Here is a 27,140-nt window from a genome sequence, read left to right as displayed (position 1 = left end):
TTGGTTCCGAAGAAAAAGCAATAATATATCCGAAACAACAGGTATTATTTAATTGCGATACGATAATAAATAACGGACTAACAATTTAAGGTATGGAAAAAATAATTGGATTACAAATTATTGTGTTCATGATTGTTAATGTTAATGGTAACCCCTGTTTGAAGTCCAGTTCAGAATGCCAGGAAATACGTATGCCGCTAGTATCAAACGAACTGAAGGCCCCCCTAGTAGCCGAATTGGATATTTCTGCAATGAACAAACAATTAAAATCTTACATAAGTGATGACATACAATTAACATTTTCCAAGGATATAAAAGACATGGTTAAAAGTGAACAAAACAATTTAAAGACTTCACTGTTAAGGGATTACGCGTCCAAAATGAAGACGACGAAGGAAGGGTATGACAAGAAAATTTCGAGTATAATTACAAATCTTCAAGCCAAAGAAGGAAAAGTTCAAGAAGAAATGTCTAAAGTTTATAAAAATTTAACTACATCAGAAGCAAACTTTAATGAGAAAACGACAGATTTGTTGAGCGAATTTGAACATAAACAGGAGAGCCTAAAATTAGAAATGTTATCAGAGTACTCAGCCAAGCTTCAGGTATCACATGACACCAACAACAAACAAATAATTGATCTTGCGAACAATTTAAAATCCCAGTTAGCAAATTTATCGAGAAATATCAAAGATGAATCGGTGGAAGTTAAATCGTACTTGCAAACCCAAAATAAAGAATTGGACGAATGGAAAACCAAATTAATGGAAACAATCAAAGGTAATGTCATTTATATTTTTTTATCTGAAATTACATAAAAAAAAATAACAGGGAAAAGTAAACTTAGTTAACGGAACACAAGACCACAAACGATTATCAACCAAATCCGACAAACAAAAAGTAAAATAACAAAACTAAGATACAAAACTCCGAGGAACATTCAAAACGGATAGTCCATAAACAACATGAGCAAATTGAAAATTTAAACTGAAAAACATTAAACGAATAGATAACAACAGTCATACATCTGGTTATATGACCGTCAGCAGTCTTCGGATGTAACCTCGATGGTTAATTAGAAGCAGACTAAAATGCACACAAAATTTGAAACATATTATCGACTCTTTTCATAATTTGAATATACGTTTTAGAATGTTATAAGTCGAATATTAGAATATGAGTCAAATCTGACAACATTAATTTGACAGCAAATGCCCCATGAAAACAAAGTGAACATGACATTTTCCCAACAATGGCGTCAGATTTATATTATATCGTCAATTTGAAAATTTTGGCGTCGGGATATTTTGGCTGCATGTGTTTTTTTTGGTTTGTCTAATTGAAGGCTTATGCGTTGGAATAAAAAAAATCAGATTCATAAATGTGACCTTCCGAACTAAACTATTTACCGGATTTGTTATCTTATAAGCAACACAACGGGTGCCACATGTGGAGCAGGATCTGCTTGCCCTTCTCGAGCACCTGAGATCACCCCTAGTTTTTGGTGTGGTTCGTATTGTTTATTCTTTAGTTTTCTATTTTGTGTTATGTGTACGTTTGTATGTTTGTTTGTGCTATTCATTTTTAGCCATGGCGTTGTCAGGTTATTTTCGATTTATGAGTTTTACTGTCCCTCTGGTATCTTTCGTCCCTCTTTTAAATGTCAGTTGACAAATTAATCAGTCATACAGACTAGATTTTTCAATCGGTTTTCATATCTTACATTATAAATATTTTACATTTGTACCCATTATGTGTTGTTACACTTTGATGTCAATATAATGATGTTTGACGCGACTGTCATACAGGTAAGACATTTAGCTAGATATAAATCCATTTTTGATTCTTCTTTTTGTACATTATGAAATTGCTGTTCTAAACAGGAATATTGCAATTGTTTTATTTGTTTGAGATGTTTGCGGGTTTTTTTTTTTAAATTCTTAAGGGACATTTTTACAAGGAGTTAAGTATTTTTGTTATTTTACTTTTTAGTTTCAAATCTAGAGAGCGAAATCACTATTCCTTTGTTGTCATAAATGCTATGTTTATCTTATATAATCATCTTTATTGTACTAGTAAAGCATATATAATACATGATCTTCTTGTTACAAACAAAATACAAATTTCATAACAATCTTTTAATCAAGAATCTCTTGTATTCAGTCATTTCAGTACCGCGACAGCTTTAAAAAGGGACATAGAATTTGTTCCAACCAAACTTTTGTTGGATTGACTATATATTGTTGATTTTTTTTAAAGTAAATTTTAAAACTCTTAAAGTCAGTATTTCGAGAATCAATTCAGAGAAGTAGCTGTATATTAGGGACGACCTCGAAAGTTCATTGTAGGATAACATAAAACTTAATTCATTTGTTGTTTCACTGACACCGCTACCTCCCCCCTCATCCCTCTTAACTTAATTTTGGAAAAATTGATTGACCAATAAGGATATATGTAAAATTGATGTCAATTAAACAATGATACCCTACCCCAAACTATTTGAATTAAGTTATTGTTATCCTTCATTGATTTTTTTTATGTCATTCCTTACTTTTAATTTCATCCGCAATGGAAGAAGAATTTCGTTTTTTTTTTTACACAAATCAATTTCAAAATTCAGATCACACATTATTAATTCCGTTATAAGTTTGTTGAACTAAAATTTTGAATGTGAAACTCTCTCCAAGAATCTATTTTTAGCTCCTTGTAGAGAAACAAAAAAATATTTTGTTCAAGTGAATTGTTTATATTCGTTTCATACTTAAAGTCATAACAAACCTCAAATTAAAAAAAAATATGCACATGTTCTTTTATAACTAAATTGATAGTTTTCACTATACAACTTATGTACATAAACTTTTTTCTGAGGAAAATTCTTCAATTTGACCACATTCAGAAGAAGTTCACTTATTTTTAATTGATTGCTTCCAGCAAACAATTCGTCGACATATTTTCCGTTTGCATAGTGACCTGAGCGTAACCCTCGTCGTAAAAATCCGGTGGTCGCAATACGCATGGATTTGTCATTAAAATAAACAATTATCTGATTGAACATGTTTAACACGTGCCCAATGCCATTGCTTTTTGTTATTTGTTTACTATAAGGTGACAATCGGTAAACTTCGGCTTTAAAACACGGCGTTTAATGAGTAGCCATATTTATTTATTTCATAACAGACAGAGAGAAACTAAATTGACGATTATACGATATATTTGCCTAAAAAATGAAAAAAATCGTGCACATAGAAAAATATTGTGCCTAATTCTTTTTAACTTAAAATGATTGTTCCTTTAGGAATCTTGTTTATGAATTGTATCCGAATTGTTTTTATCAATCAACAAATATGGCCGCCATGACTAAAAATGAAGCATAGGGTCCAATGCATTTTTGGCTATCTCAGAAACTAAAGCATTTACAGCAAATCTAACATGGGGTTAATATGTTGAAAAGAACAAGACCTATCAGTCCTGAAATGACAAACCGAACAACATTTTCTTGGTTACTGCCACTAAATTTGTTATTTTAAGGATAATTTGCAGTTTTGCGTTATAATCTTGAATATTATTGAAGAAAACAATAAACTGTAAACAGCACAAATGTTCAGCAGCAAAGTAAGATCTACAAAAAGTTAATATGAGGAAAATTGTTAATTGACCCCTTCAGGAGTTATTGCCATTTAAGGACAATTTTACACACGTTGTTTATTTCTTTTAACTTTAAAACCTTCTCAAATGAATTCATAGATATAGGAAGATGTGGTGTGAGTGCCAATGAGACAACTCTCCATCCAAATAACAATTTAAAAAGTAAACCATTATAGATTAAAGTACGGCCTTCAACACGGAGCATTGGCTCACACCGAACAATAAGCTATAAAGGGCCCCAAATTTACTTGTGTAAAACCATTCAAACGGGGAAACCAACGGTCTAATCTATATAAACAAAACGAGAAACGAGAAACACGTATATATTACATAAACAAACGACAACTACTGTACATCAGATTCCTGACTTAGGACAGGTGCAAACATAAGCAGCGGGATTAAACGTTTTAAATGGATCCAAACCTTCTCCCTTTTTCTGAAACTATAGCATAACATCACAACATAGAAAAACATACGATAAAATATCAATTGACAGACTTAACTCAATCAAAAAACGTCTGATTACACAATGAACGAATAAATTTGATCTGCGATATCTGCATACAAATGCACAGTTAATTAAATATTAGAGACAAACATTCATGACCAAAAAGCTAACAAACAAATTCAAACACAGGACATCACTGAGAAATATTTAACTAATCAATGTTCACTTTAGAAAAAAAACGTTTTTTTATAATCTTGAAGTTTATACAAATGTTGTAAGAATAAGTGAAAAGTTGAAGATATTACAAATAATCAAAGCTGGTATACAGACAAGATTAATATATATAAAAAAATAACAAAAAAGCATTATAAACAGTATCAACAGGTCGAATTAACAAGAAAATACGATTTGAGAGTACTCGCAGTTACTAACAGCTAGTTAAAAGCCAAAACCAATTAATAGTAAAAAATCATGCATCAGAGACTAAAATCGAATAAAACACATCACAGGGATTTAGTATTTTAACGTCATTGATAGTCAAAGAAGTCATGACTTGTGCAATGCCAAAAATAAATGTATCGACAGGTAGTAGTATAGTGAAGAGCGACTTCTATAGAAATAAATGTTAACGTGTCTGTGTCTCTATACATCTCGCCTCTAAAGATAATGAAATTTAGTTATGTTTTAATTTGCTTATGACAAAATCAATATTAGTGCCAATGTGAACTATATTCAGAGATCTAATTACAATATTGGTACGATAACCCTTACTTATAAGTTTGTTTAAAGGTTCGATGAGTTTACAAGGATCACATACGTCTGGCGTATAAAATTATAATCCTGGTACTTTTGATAACTATTTACAAGGATCACATAGTGATTTCCTCGCTTTAAGTACAAGATTACTATAAAATCAGTATATTTTTTAAATTTTATTTCCTTGTACGTCAAGAAACATAGACACTATGGTAAAATGGTACAAATGGGTAAAATTCCTTTATATGCTTTTGAAGAAAGAATGGCAGGTACAATGGAGATTGAAATGGCAATTTTAAGTCACTAATTAATATTTATATTCTAATTCGCCAACTCAAACGAATATAAATTATTTAATAAATAAAACAACACATAAATAGGATAAGTGTGCCTACAGCTGTAGCAGCCTTTAATATTACATTACATTCAATTTCATTCTCAAAACTAAAGTCCTTCACTTTAAATTCAGGCACACTACCATCAGTCCAATCATGCAATAGCACAGTTATATACAGTAACAGTAACACAATCAAAAACTATCTACAAAAGAGGAAAAATTCATATTAATATAATGTACTAATGCATATACTCCTATTAACGATAACCATCTCATAAAAGGGGGTGGGTGGGTGGGTAAACAAAATAACGAATGCTGCTACGTCGTACTATAGGCAAACTTCGAATAACTTAATTTTCTCAAGCTACCCCCTTAAGTAATACTTAATCATGCTTTTCACGAAAATCATGAGGGCATATACCCGTAAAACCGGCAGTACGGGTATATGCCATCCAATCAAATAGAACGTAAACACACACCATGTGCTTGATATAAACACACACACGTGTTTATAGTAAACAATCACTTGACCGTTACAACGTCATGTGACTTAATACCTTTAATAAATATATTTATATTCTAATTCGCCAACTCAAACGAATATAAATTATTTAATAAATAAAACAACACATAAATAGGATAAGTGTGCCTACAGCTGTAGCAGCCTTTCGAAAGACAAAGAAAGCAAAAAATGCAAGTAGATGTGAGATGTGAACATAGAGTGATACATATACAATGTATAAAGTATATTTATTAAAATTATATTCCCAAACTTTTAGACACTGTCAGTTTTTCTTTTATATTTTCTCTTACATAGCCATCTTTGGCTTTATCTGAAGCCCATCTACCATGCTTCTTGAATAATCTATCCTGAATGCCAGCTGATGCAGCTGCAGTAGCTCCACCTGATCTCAAGCTATGTAATCCAAATTTGGACTTATCTAAACCGATAGATTCAAGAGCTGATAATATAATTTCTCTTACTCTAGTATATGATAAAGGTTTAAGACCTCTCAGTTTATAAGACTTAGATTTTTTACATAAATACATTGATCTAAATATATAATCTGAAGATGAAGCGTCAATATTAGATAATAATAAATATTTCTCCAACATACTAACAGGACATGTTTGTGTATCTGTTCTAGCAATTAAAACCTGTGTGCCTTCTCTATAATGATCAGTTTTGCTTTTCGTTATGAGCAAAGAGACATGTGAATCACTAAATTTTAAATCAGATCTTTTTAAATTTACCATTTCAGAAAACCTTAAGAACCCTGCATAGCTTATAAGACACATACAACAAATTCTAATTTCTATAAGATTGTTACATTCTTGACCATATTTAATAACAATTTTCTTTAAAATATATGGTGTAATTGGTTCTTTTTTATTTACAATAGCATGTCCGATCTTTCTATGAGCTCCTTCTTTAACCGATATACACAACTGTGAATAACACGAGTTTGGATAGCCTGCTAGTTTATGAGCCCAGCTTATGGAATAATATGCTTCTTCAACCTTAGCATACGAATTAAATGTCTTTGACAGGTGTATTAAGTACAATGAAACATAAAAATCTGAAGCTGGTAAAGGTTTAACATTTAAATAGTTATTACACCACTTACAGAAATTGTTAAATGCATATGAATATTTTCTTTTGGTATTCTCGGCCTTCGAACGCAGACAGAACTCAGGTAGGCAATTAGATAAAGATGTCAAATCTTGGTCGACTGGCTTAGGCAAGGATTTCCATATTCCACATGAAAAAATATCTGAAAAACGTGCATATGAAATAGAAATATAATCTACTATACAACAGGCTTACAATATAATTAAATGACCTTGCCATATTTATTTTTCATACTGGCCATGTCAGTGAGACCTTGCCTATTAAATTTGGCCTTGTCATCAACAAACGACCTTGCCAATAAATTTGGCCTTGTCTTTACTATGCGACCTTGCTCAACAGCCTTGTCGTCAATTCTTACGTGAACTCAGCGTTCAATCTAATAGCTAAAACACTAGAAACGAATTCAGAAGATCCCAACAAGGACTTATTATTCATACCATGAATAAAAATGTTCTGATTTGGTTGAAATTCTAAAACATCAATTACATATGGTTGCAAATGCGAACCTCTTTTAAAAATCATTGTCCAAAATGACGAGGAAGACCACTTTGGAACGATCAAAGTGCCTCTAGCTTTACATAAAATCAAATGTTTAATTGCTCTACAGACAACAGAAATTGGAGGAACAATCCAATTAACTTCATTGTTCCAATTTTGCGTGAACGCATCAACTGCTTCAACACCTGGATTCCAGAACTTAGAATTAAACCTGGGTAATTTTTTATTTAAATTACTCGCAAATCTGTCCACAGTATGCGGACCCCACATATCATCTATAAATTTAAAAAATTCTATGCTTGTTCCCCAGTCTTCTATATCAATCATTTTTGAAATATAATCAGCTTTAGTATTTTCAGATCTCGGGATCCAAACAACATCTAACGTAATATTCAATTCAGAACACAACTTAAAAATATTCATAGCTATCTCTTGTAAATGTACTTTTGAACTTCCTTTCTGAACAATGAAAACACAGTTATTGTTATCTGTATGCCATTTAACACATTTATTTCTTAAACGGTTTTTAAAAGACATCAATGCTAACAAAATAGCTTGAAGTTCTCTCCAAGTAGAACTCTGTATAGACTCTTGTAAAGTCCACATCTGATGAAAAATATTAGAGTCAATATCTATCGAGTAAGCACCAGCAGCTACATTACTTGCATCAGAGTATACAACCACGTGGGGAAAAGAATAACCTGCTAAATGTTTTCTGTTCAATCTTAGAATGTTATTCAGCCAAAATGTGAGCTCATTGAATACACAATCGGGACATTCCAATTTTAAATTTAAATCCCACTTTACTCTGCTTTCAATAGCCCAGTGTAAATAACGGGTCATTAAACTAGTTATGTTACCCATGACTGGACACATAGAAATTACCTTTCCAGTTACCTGAGCCAATTTACGTGCTGTGAAATAAGGAAAGTTATTCAAAACATCAACCAATGATGCTAGTGTATTTTCAATCCTTCTATCTGATATACTAATTGAAAAATCAGACGAATTCCAAACTAAACCTAACCACTCTAAACATTGGACTGGTTCAAAAAATGATTTTTCCCTGTTAATAAGAAACCCTGCTTCTAACAAAGACGTTTTTACAAAAGATGAACATTCGGAAGCTTCTTGTTTATTTTTACCCATTCCAAGTCCATCATCTAAGTAAAGCACAATATCTACGCCGTTTTCTCGCCAGTATTTTACGATTGGACGTAAACATTTAGTGAATAGATATGGAGCAGACGAAAGACCAAAGGCTAAAACTGTAAAACAGTAAAATTTATTGTTCCAGCAAAATCCTAAATATGTTTGTTGTTTAGTACATACGTCATAATGAAAATAACCAGACTTAAGATCAAACTTAAATAGATAGCAATCTTTTGTGAAATAGTTTAAAGCCACTTTCCAGTCTTCAAATTTAATTCTTTCTTTTTTAATAAAAACATTCAGTTCACTCAAATCCAAAATCAGACGTTTTTTGCCCGAACTTTGAACTGCAACACTAAGCGGATTTACAACAAAAGGTTGAAATGGAGTTTCAATAACACATCCGATATCAAGTAATTCTGAAATTGCTTCATTTACAAATTTAGAATGGACATTAGCAGATTTGTTATTCTTAAATGACATAGATGTAGGAGTCTGCAAAAAAGGAATAACATACCCATTTTTGATAGTATTTATAACAAACTCATTAGCACCTATATGTTTCCAAAATTGTATATGCTTGCGTAAGCTATATTTCACCCCTTTTGCAACAGATGAAATATCAATATTATCAAAATATTTTGCATGTGACATAAACAGTTCAAACTGTCCGTAAAGATTACGTTCATCTAAAAAAGTAGTATAAAAATACTTATCATTAATTCTGTTGCCTTGTTGTCCCTGGGACACCTGGTTTTGTACTGAATAAGAGGGGGCACTGAGTTCGCCAGTGACCAAGCTGGTTGCAGTTGTAACAGATGTCCTGAGATGACGGTTCCCTCCGTCTGCCGGTCCGAAAGGGCGGCTGTTGGTAGTTGTTTTGTCTAGCGTTATGTTGATTAGACATAGGTGCAGAAGGAGCAGAAGCAGTAGCTGTAGCGGCTCTATAAGGATGAGGTCTTTTCTTTTCCTTGATACTCCTGATGGCACGGGTTTCTGCAGAACGAATGCGCTTCTCGTCTTCTGAGTCGGAGGCAAGGTCGTCGCTTTCATATTCACGGACGGTTTTCCATCCTGCAGGAGATTTGTCTGCAATGCGGATGAGTTTATTTCGCTTCTTAACCTTAAGGATAGCTCCAGATACCAATTTAAGACAAGCTGCATCTTCATCAGGAATACGCTTCTGGAGCTTAACGAGGTCGGCCATGATTTCACAATTAAAGTTGAATTGTATCTGGTTGCCCTCACCTTTGAGTTTAACTGAAACTTCCTGCTTGAGTTTGGTAGCAAAATTCTCGTTGCCAACTGCCAAATCTTTGTGTAGAGTAGCGATCTTCCCATCAAGATAGGTTTTAAACAGAGAGAAAGTATCCACTAAGTCGTTATTCCCAGTATTATGTGCAGAAATACCATCACGCAACGAATGTACACTAGTACCAGCTGGCAAAGATTCATGGTCGGAATCTAGAAGTTTCTCGGAGTCAGACATACCACAATAACGAATGCTGCTACGTCGTACTATAGGCAAACTTCGAATAACTTAATTTTCTCAAGCTACCCCCTTAAGTAATACTTAATCATGCTTTTCACGAAAATCATGAGGGCATATACCCGTAAAACCGGCAGTACGGGTATATGCCATCCAATCAAATAGAACGTAAACACACACCATGTGCTTGATATAAACACACACACGTGTTTATAGTAAACAATCACTTGACCGTTACAACGTCATGTGACTTAATACCTTTAATAAATATATATATTGAAAAGCAAAAATAATTATTGATGAAAGATTTAGGAAAAACAAATAACAGGTGAGCGATTCAGGTTCCAACGAGTATCTTGTTTTACTTGTTCTCGAGAAAAATAGATATTACTTTGTGTGAATTGGTAATATTATGGAAGGACGTTTTTAAGTAAATATTAAATTACTTTGATTTGTATATTGAATTTGTAACGGTAATGTTAATGTTTGTAACTGGACAGGTAACAAATAAGGCCAAAGTTCAAATACTGCATTTCCCCAACACTGGTAGCAAACATAAAGCTATTGATAATGATTACCTTAATTTTCAATAACATTTTTTTCGGCAATTAACCGTATGAATTTGTAGCCAAGGGTCCTTTCGAAAAAAAAAAAATACTAAACATAATTTCCTGCCACCTCCCCAAAAAAAGGCTTTGCCCGTTTTATTATATAGTTAGGTTAGATGATTATTGCCAAATAATAACTATCGTCAGTTATAGGTTAAACAATATTGTCTGACCAATTTAGAACATATTCATACTTTCGAGTGACCTTACAAAACTAACTTTTTCCATTGTTATATTCAAACCTAAATAAGAGTTCACTTTTTATAATGAACTAAAAATAAAACATAGGTAATGATCATTTCAATGGATGAAATGAAATAGCACCGACATAGTTTTGTGAAGGATAAATTGTTTTTCTTCTGCTTCAGGTAAAATTATTACTTGATATATATCTTTAAATTATTTTTCTTTTAAAAAGCAACACAATGCTATGAAAATCCCTTTTTTGAAATTGATTTTTTTTATAAATATAAAACTCTCTATATGAATATTTGAAATCAGACCATTCAACTTTAAATGCTTTATACTTTATATTAATAAATTTAAATCTATAGTGCTTTTCCGAAAATAATCCTTTGTTTTATATATCAGCAGTCGGGCATTGTGTATTTTTGAAAGAAACAGAAAATAATTCCCTCAAATGTAAGACATTTAATTTATCCTTACCATTTTTTGTTGTTGTGTATTTTATATACATGATATATGTATTCCTTTAGGAAATGCATGAAATTTTGCAAAATTCATTTTTTTTATTTTAATCTTTGCTCTTTCATCTTTAATCAGTAGGCTATTTTTCCAAGGATAATGCCTTAGGGGATTGAACACTTGGATAGTGCAACTATTAAGAGTTCACTTTCATAATTAACTGACAATGAAAAGTCATTCATGTATAGCATTTCATAGTGCATGGAAAACCATGTACTATGAAAATTAGAGGGCAGAAAACTGACTTTTCATTGGACGAGAAGGGGTGAGTATGTTCTAAGGTTATATAAATGATGAGTTATATTCAGTAAGGTAAATGATTGATGGTTGATAAACCATGATCTAGAACAGCTGAACGAATGGTCCAAAAAATGGTTAATGTCTTTTAATCCAGATAAAACAGAAATTATGTTATTTTCTAATGTGGAAACCCCAGAAATGAACTTTATATTCAATGATAAAAATATACCTATTACAAATATGCATAAACATTTAGGGGTTACATTTAGCAATGATGCTAAATGGAATGCCCACGTTGATAATATTATATCAAGCACGTCTAAACATATAAATATGCTAAGGAAGTTGAAATATAAACTGAGCAGGAAAAATTTAGAAAAACTCTATATAGTTTTTATAAGACCTTTATTTGAGTATGCAAGTGAGGTTTGGGATAATATTGGGGTAGGTTATGTCAATAAACTGGAGCAATTACAGCTCCAAGCTGCTAGGATAGTTACGGGCTTACCTATATTCACAAGCTCAAGGGCTATTTATGAAGAACTTGGATGGGAAACATTAGCTGAAAGAAGAGAGAGAAGAAAAATCCAAATGTTTTATAATATTCAAAATAATAATGTTCCAGAATATTTGTCAAATTTAATTCCCCCAAAAATACAAAGTATGACGGTTTATCCTCTACGCAATGGAAATGACATCATTATTCCATTCTGCAGACTAGCATTAACTAATGATTCTTTTATTCCATCAACCATACGTCTTTGGAATAATCTTGATGATTCAACTCGTGATGTGGAATCAATTAATAAATTTAAAACTGAACTAAAAAACCGTTACCCTCAGAGTAATATTTTTGTTCCGAAGCAATATGAATTTGGAAATCGAAAATTGAATATAATTCTCACCCAACTTCGATGTTTTGCATCATCCTTAAACTATGATCTATATAGGGTCAACATTATTTCTGACCCTTCCTGCCGCTGTGGTGTTAATCGTGAAGATTCCTATCATTTCTTTTTTAAATGTATATTATATTCAAACATACGAAATAAAATGTTTGAAAGTCTTCGCTGGCTTCCAAATGATTGTAAAATTAACATAGAACTACTTACCTCGGGTAGTTGTCTTCTTACTTTAGAGCAAAACCGAAACATTTTCAAAAATGTCTTTGAGTTTATTAAAAGTTCGGAAAGATTTCAAATTGTCTAGGTAGCAAACCATGATCGCACACACATCATCATCTAAGATTTCTTCTCCCTTTTTTTTTGTCCTTTTTAATTTTTTTTAATTGGGTTTTTTTTTTTTTTTTTTATTATTATTATTATTATTTTTTTTTTTTTTATTTTTTTTTTTTTTTTTTTCTGTTTTCAAAATAATTTATTCATTTATATATTATATATTTTTATTTTTATTTTTATTTTTTATTTATTTTTTCTGTATTATTATTGTTTTTTTTTCTTCAATCTTCAATTTTCCGTCTTTTGATCCATATTTATATATATATTTAGATATACCATTCTTTACATGCATGCTCATACATATATTTTTGTATTATATTGCTATAAATGTTAAATGGAGAAGACTTCATAAGTCTGTTTGACTGGTGTCTTATCCAATTTGTACTTTAACAAATAAAATATGTTTAAACTAAAAACTAAAATGATTGATGATTGTTTGCGCCGCATCTGTGCAAACGCCTAATTATATAAATCGTGGATATAATTTCAATAGAAAAAGATTTAATATGTGGACGACTTTCTTTTTTACAAAAATACTTTTGTCTTCCTTTCAATTATGAATTTTAAAAACAAAAATTGAATTTTAGTTTTATTTAACTAGGTCACGACATGCGTAAACACATTTCAAAATGTATACAAAGGTTTGTCTGTAAACACAGCAAGTTTTGCTCAAAGGCTTATATGACCTTAATGTTAAGTAGAGTGTATCGTGTACAATGAAGTTAAACAAAGAGATACTGGTACATTGACTAAGAACAACATGCACAACTGTATTAGAGAGATGCTTATTCAATGTTGAAATAAAACTAACTGACAAGTATGTGATTGCAACTTCTGGGTATACGAAATGATTATGCCCCTTTGTCTATCTCTCAGGATGTTGGACTAAATGATATTTTTCTGACTATAGGTATCTTCAATAGTCCAAATGGTCAACACACATCGCGATGATAAGTCTCTATAAAAAATATATATCACTTTTAAGTTGAACATTATCTTCCCTCCATTTTTGCTATACAACCCTGCTCAGTCGCTCTTGGAATTCTCGTATCACGACTTTAAGTTGTTTTAGCTTTAGAATAATTCCTAATCGACGTAACTCTTCGAAAAGTGGCAAAGACCAAAATATTACGATTAACAGTATTATCGGATTTTGTTCGATTAAAAAAAGAATCAGTCACTTGACAGAATCGAAATCCTTATTCACATTGTGTTTTACGGCTGATATTTAACGATATCTCTGAAAATACGTTCAGCAATCAATATAATTTGAACGATCGCCTGTATCTGCTGATCGCCGATTTATTAGCAAATACAATTCAATAGTGATTTTGCTTTGGTATATTTATTGTTTTAAAGATATTGCATAATAGATTTTTTTGTACGATTAAATCAAGATATTTTCGCAAAAAGGTAAACATATATATAGTCAAAATAAATTTATTTTCTCTTTATAGTTTAACTATTGTTAAAGTATTATTTATCGTCAGTAGATAAATTCAAAAAAGGTTTATGTGTTCCTGTTATCATTCCTTTCGAAATTCGCTAAAACGTGCGGGACTTTATACCATAGTCATGAAAGTTCATTAATTACCGGGATAATGCAAAATTAGTTAAATAAGGATGCAAAAGTAAATAAATATCAAATTGTAGTGACAGCAAGTGCAAAAATAAATTGTAAATGATTAGAAACTCACTGTGAATAAATATTTTTTTCCAGATGCATATGCTCCTCTAATGTTCAACATGTTCAAGGACTGCAGCTATATGACAGAGAAACAACTGAAAAGTGGAGTTTATACCATATACCCTAATATGGTCGATGGAACTCAAGCCTACTGTGATATGACCAATGACGGGGAAGGATGGACTGTAAGTTTTATTAACATCTTGTCGAAATGTAGTAGTTATCGATCTTATATTTGAATAAATCTTATTGATAAACCAAAACATTAACAAGAATTCATGAATATTATGCTTGCTAAGTAAATCTATTGTACATTCAATTGTAATTTGCTTAACAGTAGTCATTATAATAATATCAACACTTGTCATGATAAGAATATTAATACTTGCCATGATAATAACATTAACACTTTCTATGATGATAATATTGACACTTACCATGATAATAATATTAACAATATGAATAGGTTTTGATCTTTCTTCGGATATATCAAAATGAACTGAAAACAAACTGTTCAAACCAATTTAACCTAGATCCGTTCCACCATACAACTTCTATGATCAGTTCTGGGTTAGATAAAAAAATCCTTATATGAATTTCTGGCAGCCACAGCACTGTTAGGAACGCTAAAATTCAAACATTCAAAATCGAAGTCCATTTAAAGACGTTGTTACATTAGCGTCTATTCAAAAGAGACCTGGCTCGTGCTACTAAGTCTTCAGTTTTCTCTGGTGTGTGTTGTTTATGTCTTTTTCTTTTCTATTTGTTTTTTGCTCCTGCATTTTCGCCTCTCTTTTTTATAGGACCGTTCGTAATAAATATAATAAACTCATGATAAATTCCAGGATCAAAATTGAGTACGCCTGGCGCGCGTTTCGTCTTCCAAAGACTTATCAATGACGCTTGGATCAAAACAGTTATAAAGAAATAAGAGCTGATCTATAGTAGAGTAAACGTTTTCTGGATTCTGTTAGGGTAGAACTTGAAAAAACATTTTGAAAATTACTGTAAGAATTTTTTTTTTATCTTTTATTTGTTTTTCAATAGTCAGGATTTTACAATACCCCTACAATCACCACCTGACTATGGTTCTTGGGGTAAACATTGAAAGTTATATACAAGACTATCCATTTGGTTTTTTTAAATTTATATTCATAATACAAGAATATAATTATTAAAGAAAAGAAGAATATAGATGCTCACACTCACACTTTCTCTCACTACTTACACACAGTCTCTGCAATCTTACCATTAGTATGCATGCATGTCTATATATAAAGTAAAAATTCAAAATACCACTGCTCACTATAGAATAATTTAAAGTATAAATGATAATAAATCATGACAAAATTGTATGTAGTGGGAACCAGAATCTTTCATAAGATGCTGCTCTGTTATTTTTGTTTGCAATATAAAATTCATTTGATTGGTATTGTTTTATTCTGAATTTAAGTCCTATAAAACTAGGAGCTATATTTCTTAACTTACATCTAAAGATGTAGTTTTTAGCTATAATTATTAACAAATTTATAAACAAACTCTTGGTAATAAATCCTAATAAAACTTCCATCTTGCTAATGCTGAAATGCTCATCAAATAATTTAATTTTCTGTAAAAATGACAACCAAAAATTGTATGTAACATTACAATCATAAAATAAATGTTCTATTGTTTCCTCTTCCTCATTACAGAAGGTACATAGACTTGTTTCATTTTGCTTAATTCTATATAAAAATGTATTGGTAGGTATAATTCTATGTAATATTTTATATTGAAAGTTCTTTAAATATGTATCCCTACAACATCTTTTCAACAGAGAAAAATACTTAGACCATTCTGAGATTTCAGAATTTGTTACATCCTCCCATTTTAAAAATTTCTCATATGGGAGTATGCATACTTTATCTACAAGATCTCTGTATACAAATTTTAACTTCTTATTTTCCAAGATCCTTTTAGAAAATGCATCAAAAGGAACAAAATTGTCTAAGTTCAAATCACAATAGTCTTTGATGTATTTTTTTTATATATTTTGGAATGTTAGATAATAAACTATAGTATCTCAAAAAAATTTCCAAATTAAGTTTTTGTCTTACTTGTTGGAATGTTAGTAGTGATTTACTTTGACTATCTACAATGTCCCTTATAAACTGTATACCATATAATTTCCATTTCATATAAACAGGGTATTCAGATAGTGGTATAAAATTTAAAATATCCAATGACAAAATTTCTGGAACACATAACTTTGTATAAGGCTTTGCCATGTGTAGACATTCAAATATGTCTTTCCAAAATGGATTTTTTACACAATTAGAAATTTCTTTAATCTTATCCTTTTGTAATGTAAAGACTCTGTCACCACCTAACTGTTTTAGTTCTGCTAGTAATAAATTCTGCCAAGAACCTTCTGAATTTGATAAAAATCTCTTTACCCAAGATGATTTAAGATATGTACAGAAAGACTGCAGATGCACCATATTTAATCCTCCCTGTGAAAAATCTGCAATAAGAGTACTACGCTTTACTCTATCAGTCTTACCATTCCAAATGAAATTAAAAAACATAGCACTCAGCTCATTTAATTGTGAGTGAGGTAAATTTGGCAGGGCAGTCAACAAATGAATCAGTCTTGGTAATGCCAGAGTCTTAATTACAGTAATTTTACCTAGTAATGATAATTTTCTATGTTGCCAGCTTTTTAGTATAGCTGAAACCTCTTTGATCTTTTTTCTAAAATTAATATCAAGAATACTTTTTAAATCAAGCGAAAAATCTATTCCTAAAAGTCTAAAGTTTGTGTGTGACCACATAAGATTGTAATTAGGACACAATATTTGATCAGAATATTTTTTGTTACCAATCCAAACAGCTCTTGTCTTTGATTTGTTCATTTTCAATCCAGATAACATATAAAAAGAATCAAAACAATTGAGGCTTTCTTGTAGTGATGTCTCACTACCATCTAAAGTTAGAAAAGTATCATCTGCATACTGACTTAAAAGTGTTTGTTTTTCATTAATGAGGATACCGTGAATTTTGGGGTTTGACTTAAGTTTTAACGATAATAACTCTACACCAATAACAAACAAATAAGAGGAGAGCGGGTCACCTTGTCTGCAACCTCTCTCGAGATTGAAAAAAAATGACAAATTGCCATTGTTGATTACACAACTCTTAGCACTTTTGTAGAGAGTCTCAAACCATTTGCACATTGAAGGACCAAAATTAAAACTTTTTAATGCTTTTTGTAAAAATACCCAGTCAACAGAGTCAAATGCCTTTTCAAAATCAACTAATAAAAGTAAGGCGCTCATGTTGTGATCTTCAAGATAATGCATCAAATCATACAATAATCTAGTATTCTCTCCAATGAATCTCCCCTTGATAAATCCCTTTTGAGTGTCACTTATAATAAATGGTAATACAGACTTAACTCTGTTTGCTATAGCTGCAGAAGCTATCTTAATGTCTGTATTTAATAGGCTGATAGGTCGCCAATTACCAATATATCGCCTATCTTTTCCTTCTTTTGGTATACAAGTTATGACACTTTGATATTGAAAATCTGAAAAAAGTCCAGATTCATATCCATAGAATAATGATCGATAAACAAATGGTCCAAGATCTCTCCAAAAGAATTTGTAAAAATCAACAGTAAATCCATCGCTTCCTGGGGATTTCCCATTTTTCATCTTACTCAATGCTAAAGCACATTCCTCGTATGTCAAGTTACCCTCACACAGGTCATGTTGTTCCTGGGTGAGGGCAACATCATGAGAAAAAAAGCTTTCATTTGAACAATCAATTTTTCTCTTTGAATACAATTGTTTATAAAAATTATTTTGTTCTGAGAGAATCGTGGATTGGTCAGATATATGATTACCCTGATCACCAATCATTTCAACCATTGTTTTCTTTATAAAATTTCTCTTTTCTAATTTTAAAAAGTATTGGGAACATTTTTCACCATTTTCATGCCAGTTTGCCCGGGACCTTAATAGTAAACCCTCTATCTTCTGCTCTCGCATGGATTCTAACTCTACTTTTTTATCATTTAAATTGGTCTGTACAGCTTCAGTAGGGGCTGTATTCATAATAATATCTAAATTTTGTATATCTTCTTCAAGTTTCAGAGTAGCTCTTTTTTCTTCTTTTGATTTAGATATACTGTGTGTAATGGACAAGGATCGGATTTTCATCTTCAGTACTTCAAGAAAAAATTGATCGTTACAAGAAAATTGTACATGAAATAGGTCATCTCTACTGTCTGAAAGATAGAACTCAGAAACAGTATCCTTAATACACATCTTTACCTTTTCAACATATACAGTATCTCTCAACAACTGTGAATTAAACTTCCAATATCCCTTTCCCCTTTTATCAAGACTGGCAGAAAATGTGAAAACAATGGCTGAGTGATCGGTTTTGTATCCAGGTATAATTTTTGCATTTTTCATAAGTGAAAATAAGTCTTCGCTCACTAAAAAATAATCTAATTGACTCTGCTTGATAGGGGAGGTTTGACGCCAAGTAAACTTTTTGTCATCTGGATGACAGGTTCTCCATGGATCTAAAAGTTCAAAAGTTTGTGAAATTTCTTCAATCTTATTACGAGAGTTCAAATTTCTATTGTGCAGAATATTATAAGTGTCCAAATGAAAATCTTGTACAACATTCCAGTCACCACACATCAAGATGCTAGTATTAGTATAGCAAGAGATGTGATGTAAAATATCACTAAACAATGATGGTTCATCAGTATTAAATCCATAAACAGTAACAAAGGTTAACCTTTGTTCATATATTGATAAGTCTAAAACAATAAAACGACCTTTCTGGTCTATCTTAGAATCATGAATCTTAAAATCTAGACCCTTGTTAAACATCACACTAACACCAGCACTTTTATTGTTGCAGTGACTGAAAATGCATGTATTACCCCATTCATCTTGCCAAAGTTTCTCGATATCCTCATTACTGCGAGTCTCTTGAAAACAAACAATAGATGCATGTTTACCTCTAACCCAATCAAAAATATCTAATCTTTTTTTCTTGCTCGAAAATATGCCCCTCACATTCATAGATAAAACTGTAATATTATTATCAATACTCATTAAGTAATATGTTCAATCAGACAATAGAAAAGCAAAGCAGTACAATACTTAAAATAAAAATGCATACCCATACTAACTACACATTTATACATCACAAACATACACAAAAGATGGCGCTTGAAACAATATTCAATATACATCAGATACTTTTTACAGATTGGCTTCATATGATAAATAACATAATTTTTTGTTCTGATAATTTGGTGTTAAATGATTTATTTTCTTTTTAAATTAACAGAAATGAGAACCTAGTATAATATTTTTTCTTTTTTTTCAATATTAATATAAATCTTAAGTGTGTTGAGAACGATTTTATGATAAAAATAAAAATAATGGTTTGGAAAATGGAGAATCAGTACAATTATATAGTTAAAATGTTTTATTCAACTCTAAACAAATCTTTGAACATATTTTCTTTAGAAAGTTATGAGTAAAATTTTCTTATAATATATGAAATATCTAATAAAACATTCTAGTAATATAGAGTTACCTCCCATTAATCAAGAAAGCATTTTCACTATTTATAAATAGAGTTATCTCCCATTTATGAACAAACATACAAGCAAAAAAATACCACAATTAATAAGATAGAAAATATTTACATACTTGAACGTTTACATACTTGAAAGTTTTTTTTAAATTTTTTCATCTATATTGTCATAAAGATCAAATTTGATTCTGTGCTCACTATCCTTCAATTTACCATATACACTACAGTTGTAGAACCAGGCATTATTTAGCATCACATTTGTATTTAGTCTAGCTAATAGTCCAAGATTTCTTTGGGTTATATCGTCATGAAATTTAATGTCATTCTTCAACCCCTTCTTATTTCTCATTATCTTGATTTTAATTTCTGTGTTACGGACCTTTGCTATCACAGGTTTGATGTAACCTTCTTTTCCTGGGATTCGATGTATTGCTATGACATCTGATGGTTCTATCTCAACATTTAAGTCTTTCTTCACCATTTTTACAAAAACATCTCGTAAGTTCTCATTTCTCTTTTCTGGAAAATTCACCATTCTTATATTATGTTTCCTGGAGTACTGTTCATTATAGTTTGCAGATTTAAGTGCATCTATGGACCTATGGTTGCAATCTTCCACTTTTTCCTGAAGCTCTTCTATTTGCCTATCTTTTGTTCTTAGTCTCTCTTTGAAGTTCTCATTGTCTATATTAAGAGCATCTATCTCATCTTTCAACTTTCCAGTTCTTTCCCTCAGTTTGGTGTTAAATTCCTCAGTGATTGACTCCTTCAGTGTAGACAAAAGATTACTGACGATGGTTGTCACAAGATCTTTTAAGTCCTTTTGTTTGACAAGATTATCCAGGTCAGATTTTTTAACAGTATCTTGAAGGCTTTTTTTGATGTCCTTTAAATCTGAATGAATACTAATTAAATCAATACCCTCAAGGCTCTCCTCTGACACATCTGAGAAAGTTCTTTTGTCACGCTTTGGTGGTGGATTTCCTTGATTAGCTATTTGTTGATCTTTCTTTGGTGCTAATAAAGACTGAACTGTTTTATTTCCATCTTTGTTCTTAATTTCCTTATTGTCCTTGGTATTTATCTTATTGGCCAGAGGTGGTGGCATGTTTAGGTTTTCACTTTCAATACACTGAATACTAATCACTCAAAACTGTTTTCACTATAGAAAAAAGTTTCTATAAACTGTATCTTTCACAAATTACTGTAAGAATTAGTTCAAGTATAGAACTGTACTGTAAAAAACTGTACTAGTTCAAACCTATTAGAATCTGTTCTAGATCATAACTGCCAAAATTGTACTTTGTTGTAATTTTCCGTAACAGTTCTAGGGTACAACTGGCTTAGTCAGAAACTGTTCGTTCTACGGTGGCAGGTTCCAGACATGTTTCGAAATATTCATAAAGGGGTTATAATGTATCCAAACTGTAAATGATACACAAAGATGATTTTTAACATTAAATGAACAAATTTTAATGCACGAAATAAGCATTTTGACGAATAATTTTTCTTCCATTGGTCGAGGTCAAAATATTTGTACTGAATACACACGACCAAAAGCTGTTATAATCCAATAAATCAAACAAGGAATCAAAGCAATAGATGATTCTTGCAATTGTTTTATGTATTTCATATTTTAAACAGTTGAATAAAGACAAAAACATATAATATATATACGTAGGTAATTCAAAGAAGAATAGATGGGACAACAAACTTTAATAGAACCTGGAACGAATATAAAGAAGGCTTTGGTGATGTAGGAAAAGAATACTGGCTTGGTAATTTATTGTTTAAGTAGCTATATTTCAGTCAAGTTAAAATCTATATGGAGACGCCTTGTGAATATTCAATGCGAATATTATGTGACGTTTTTATTCAAAATACTAGAACACATTCGTGATATCGCTGGTCCGTGACTGAATTAAAGTATATTACTATGCGTAAGCCTTATTTTAGTATTGATATTATCATCTGATAAAGTCATGCCGATTATAAAATGCACAGTTTTCTCTGCTTTCAAAATCTTTCTGTTTGAAGCCGTCGGCCTGGAACCGGATTATCATAAGTCAATTGTTGGTAATATTTATTATTTGGAAAACAAAAGGTCCTCGAATAGATTTTTTTTTAATCAACAACATTGTCCTATGTAAGTTATACATAAAGTTGAATTCTTTGTATCACTGTTTTACGTCATGCCCGCTTACAAATTGAAAACTGTGTAATCCTATATTTATACCGCCTTATTTTAGGTCCAGACATTTAGTATTCGTATTGTCATCTTAGAAAGTCTTATGTTATGAAGGTATGATACTAAACCCCTAACGGGAAGAATTGTGCTTGATATTCATATGATGAAATCATAATCTTTCATTCAGTTTAACTTAAGTCTGGAGCTGGCATGTCAGTTAACTGCTAGTAGTCTGTTGTTATTTATGTATTATTTTCATCTTTGGTTACATCTTCTGACATCAGACTCGGACTTCTCTTGAATTGAATTTTAAATGTGCGTATTGTTATGCATTTACTTTTCTACATTGGGTAGAGGCATAGGGGAGGGTTGAGATCTCATAAACATGTTTAACCCCGCCGCATTTTTGCGCCTGCCCCAAGTCAGGAGCCTCTGGCCTTTGTTAGTCTTGTATTATTTTGATTTTAGTTTCTTGTGTACAATTTGGAAATAAGTATGGCGTTCATTATCACTGAACTAGTATGTATTTGTTTAGGGGCCAGCTGAAAGACGCCTCCGGGTGCGGGAATTTCTCGCTACATTGAAGACCTGTTGTTGACCTTCTGAGGTTGTTTTTAATATGGTCGTGTTGTTGTCTCTTTGACACGTTCCCCATTTCCATTCTCAATTTTATTACTGATTTTACTGATTAAAATACTACAATAGAGATCAATTTGACAATGATTGAATTTAGTAGTGTCAATCCTGTGATAACGACCCGTGTATATAGCAAAATCCTAAATACACGATTTGTGGGTGTGCCTGTCAGATGCGGAACGTATAGATAAGGTAATAGGTAACAGGTGAATATATTATTGGTGTCGGTATCGGATTCGAACCGGAACTTGTAAATTATTGACAATATTAATTATGTGGAAAACAAAAGGGTCTGGAGTGGTGTTTTTTTTAATCAACACCATTGTCCTATATTAGCTATATATACAGTTGAATTCTTTGATTTGTCGTTTTTACCCCATGACAGCTGACAAATTGGACCTCGTTATTTTAGTATTAAAGATAAACTCACAACTGTTATGGATCAGATGAATGCATATGATAGTACCCTTCTACTGAAAAGATAATCGTCAAGTTTTTAATAAATCGGGAGGATTATCCATAGTATGTTTATTTCTGGAAATCTTCTACAGTTTCAAATGATAATCAAACCAAATGCTTAACAGCTTTCATTTTACTTAACGATCTAGTTTGTATAATTGTAGGATATAGTCAAGAGAAATGTTTCATGTGAAGAAATCATTGAAATTGTACATGTTGTACTAATTATTTTGAGTTTTAATCGACATGAATCGATATACATTTGATATCATCCATCCATTGTGTTACATATTGTGCGAAAACCACCACACTGGAACCGGTCGTACGTTTTTTGCTATTCTTAGAACTTATGATGTCTTTTGGCATAGTTCGTTATTCAAATTTAGTTAGATTTCAAATTATATTGTATTACTCAGTTTGAAATGTATTTCAGCGTTTAATGCAATAATCATACACTAAAAGAAATATTTTGCGTGATTAAGGTGGCACATAACACTATACAGAGAGATAAATCTGTAAAAAGCAGATAAACGTTTTAATCACGTTCTATTATTTACATGATTAAGGAAATATTAAGCTTCATAATGATCAACATTTGTGTTTTTTAAACTGATATATGTGCAATAAAATGTTTCCAATAAAGTATGTGGTTCAAGTTTTTGATTTTTTTTATATTTCCGTCAAACATTTGTCAAAGGGTCAAAGTAAAATTTCGTAAAAATTTTTATGAAAATGAAACAAGCAAAATTTATTTAACTTTAGAACCTCAATAATTTACACAGTAATTTGATTCAAATTGATATCGAATATTTTTTTTTATAACACTGTATCATTTTACTTTTATTTTGAATATCGTAGAAACAAATTATGTAAATTTTGTTAGAGTTTTTTTTTTCAATTAGATAAATTTCCCCCAAGATTCTATTTTTCAAATCTTAACTTTTTAGAATTATAGGATTACCCAAACTGTTCTTATTTTGTATTTATACCATAAACAGTTGATCGATCTTGGGGTAAATGTTTGGTCTTAAATATTTAAGAACATAAAAGGAAGAGTCATTCATTATATTTTTCGATGTTTTTACCAAATCAAATCCATGTGTTAATAAAACATTGTCTGTGAACATCACGATTTGAATATTTTAATATTGGTGCACCAAAGGGTATTTGTCAGATTCTAACAATTTTCACTTTTATATGTACTGTTCATGCAAACTCGATTTTCTATATGAACATATCTGCTGAACACTTAAATGATAGATTTTAACTTTAGTCATTTTACGAAATAGGTAACAAATATTTGAACATTCTGACATCCAGTGGTAGATACGAACTAAGAGTGGACTTGGTGGATACTTCTAACGCAAAGACTTATGCAGTTTATTAGACGTTTGTTGTAGGTGATGAAAATTCAAAGTTCAAGTTAACTATTGATAATTATACAGGAACTGCAGGTATGTAAATGTAGATCTTTGTTTATGATGGTGGTAAATGCAACTTGTTGGGTTCGGATCATTTCAATCATTCTTTCAGACTTTTTCAATTCAACTTGCTTAAAAGATCCTTCTTTCGATGAATTTTGAACTTGGTTATCAGGGATTATAAATTTTATACTTTGCTTAAAAGCAGTTAAAACAAAGTAAATATCATATTTTGTTTTGATAAAATTGGTAAATACTCATTTTGCAGATTCTTTTAAGAATATTTTCCTATTTCATTCATCGATCTGGGGTAAACCCCAAATAGAAACACTGAATGGTTTACCATGATATACCAAAGATATGTAAATCAAGGCCTAAATATGGTTTTTAAGAATTAAAAGTTTAATCTAACAAATCTAATGGAGCATTATATATTAAAAAGAGTTTACAATTCAGATTATATTCTTGTGCTATATATCTTACTTCATAAAAAAATCTGCATCATCACATTTCTCGTAAGTAACTAACATTTATTAACTGATTAAAATTGTATATGTAATATTTTTACCTATGGTAAGGAACCAAACATCTATAAGCCCTGATTATAGAATATGACATATACGGAATATTTTACCAGTATAAATTTACGGCTCTGAATAATGACGAATCTCCCATATGACGATATATGATAAGAATAAGACGAAACATTAAATTGTACAACATTGTTTTATTCAGGAATTACAATTCATTAACTAAAACACAGGCTTGTCTGCTTAATCTCTATAATGTTCATAAACACTAATTAAAAACTGAAAACAAATGTTTAGTGAAGGCTACAATAGTTTATTTTTAAATGGTAAATTGATTGAGAAAAGACGAATAAAGTCATCATTTTAAAAACGTCGGGAATCGCATGAACTGCATGCAAAAGGAGCTATCCGCGGACGTCTCAGTGCGAGTGTCTTCTGTTTTGCATGCATTACACGTTATTGAATTTACAATCATTCGAAATCTTATAATCGGGAATAGTATTATAACGACTTCTAGAACATATGAACATAACATGAATTGTAAACCAAAACAGGAAATCAACACAGCAATTGTTTAGTCACTTATATGTTGTTTTCAATCTTTTCTTTGTAATGGCTGAAGCTAATTGTTTTGGCATGGAAATATTGTTTCTATAATTATACTCGTAAACATTGAGAACATTATGAACTTAAGTGACAATAGAAATAAGAGAAACTTCATAAATACGCAGCATTAAAGCCTATGACAAAACTTCCCCATTAGAGATAATAACCATATTATTTTTTAACGAAATTTTTCGTTTGTTTACGTGTTGAATAATTGATAGCAGAAGTATCAGGTATTATTGATATTTTAGGAGATAAAATGAAATACAACAATGGTAAATACTTTACCACCAAGGACAGAGACAATGATAACAGCAGTGGAAATTGTGCAAAAAATCCTCGCTATGGTCCCTGGTGGATTGACAACTGCAGTTTTGTTGCCCTGAATCTTGACTTGAAAAAGAACAAAATAAGATGGAATAGTCACAATTTCATCAAAGCTGTAATGAAGATCAGAAAAATCAACTAAGAGAAATTTCTTTTAATAAATAGACACTAAAAGCGAGTTTTGTTATGTTCATTGTTTGAAAAGAGGGAACTGGAAGAGTTGATATGAGACAACATTACCAAGACATTTTAAATCTTTATCGGAGATATTCAGACAATAATGAAAATAATCGTACACACACATGTAGAAATAGCAAAATATGGGTAGTGGTCCCTGACGAAAAACTATACAGCATTTGATCTTGAAGTTGATAACCAATAAAAAGCTTCATATTTTATCTGATCAAGTTATTTTGCTCAATCAAATCAATGCTTTTGAAAATAAACAGTTAATATTATTGTATACAAAAGGACAAAGACAAAATATTTCGTAATTGAACTCGTTACGTCGGAAAGGGCAACTTATTTATAATATAACTTCATTTTAATGTTAAAGGTCACATGTTACAGTGAATAAAAAATTAAGGCACTATCAAACGTATGCAACAACATGAGAAATAGCATACCTCTGGTGATTTACCTGGAATCAACTATTGAAAATGTTTTACGTTATCGGTAAAACGTTAACATGTGAAATTGATTGTTCATACATTCAGTCGATATAACGTTGAACATGAAATGATTTCTGTCATGAACGTTGCAAAAAAAATGACTTTGATATGAACCTTTTGTGACTGAGTCACTGTCTTCCTATATATATAAACTCTCTATTTAACATGATATTCCTGAATTGATATACACATTTACGGTTTACGGCTTTTACAAAAGTATTTCTTGACGATCCCTGCCAAGTGTTTGAAAGTTTTATTT

General features: G+C 31.1%; 3 protein-coding genes across 3 annotated transcripts; 1 reads left to right on the top strand and 2 right to left on the bottom strand.

Annotated features, from left to right (window-relative positions):
- Window positions 1-26,453, top strand: LOC134686235 (angiopoietin-2-like). The gene is made up of 5 exons (XM_063545913.1): window positions 1-780; window positions 14,470-14,621; window positions 21,725-21,821; window positions 24,616-24,780; window positions 26,135-26,453. The coding sequence occupies exons 1-4, from the start codon at window positions 93-95 to the stop codon at window positions 24,711-24,713; spliced, it is 1,035 nt and encodes a 344-aa protein (XP_063401983.1). The 5' UTR covers window positions 1-92; the 3' UTR covers window positions 24,714-24,780; window positions 26,135-26,453.
- Window positions 9,186-9,958, bottom strand: LOC134686398 (uncharacterized). The gene has a single exon (XM_063546070.1). The coding sequence runs from the start codon at window positions 9,956-9,958 to the stop codon at window positions 9,188-9,190; it is 771 nt and encodes a 256-aa protein (XP_063402140.1). The 3' UTR covers window positions 9,186-9,187.
- Window positions 20,167-21,240, bottom strand: LOC134687343 (uncharacterized). The gene has a single exon (XM_063547561.1). It carries the CDS (start codon window positions 21,149-21,151, stop codon window positions 20,189-20,191), a length of 963 nt encoding a protein of 320 aa, XP_063403631.1. The 5' UTR covers window positions 21,152-21,240; the 3' UTR covers window positions 20,167-20,188.
- Window positions 26,454-27,140: the final 687 nt, after the last annotated feature.

Source organism: Mytilus trossulus, chromosome 10, assembly GCF_036588685.1.
Source record: "Mytilus trossulus isolate FHL-02 chromosome 10, PNRI_Mtr1.1.1.hap1, whole genome shotgun sequence".
NCBI lineage: Eukaryota > Metazoa > Mollusca > Bivalvia > Mytilida > Mytilidae > Mytilus > Mytilus trossulus.
This window is presented reverse-complemented; position numbering and strand designations above follow the sequence as displayed.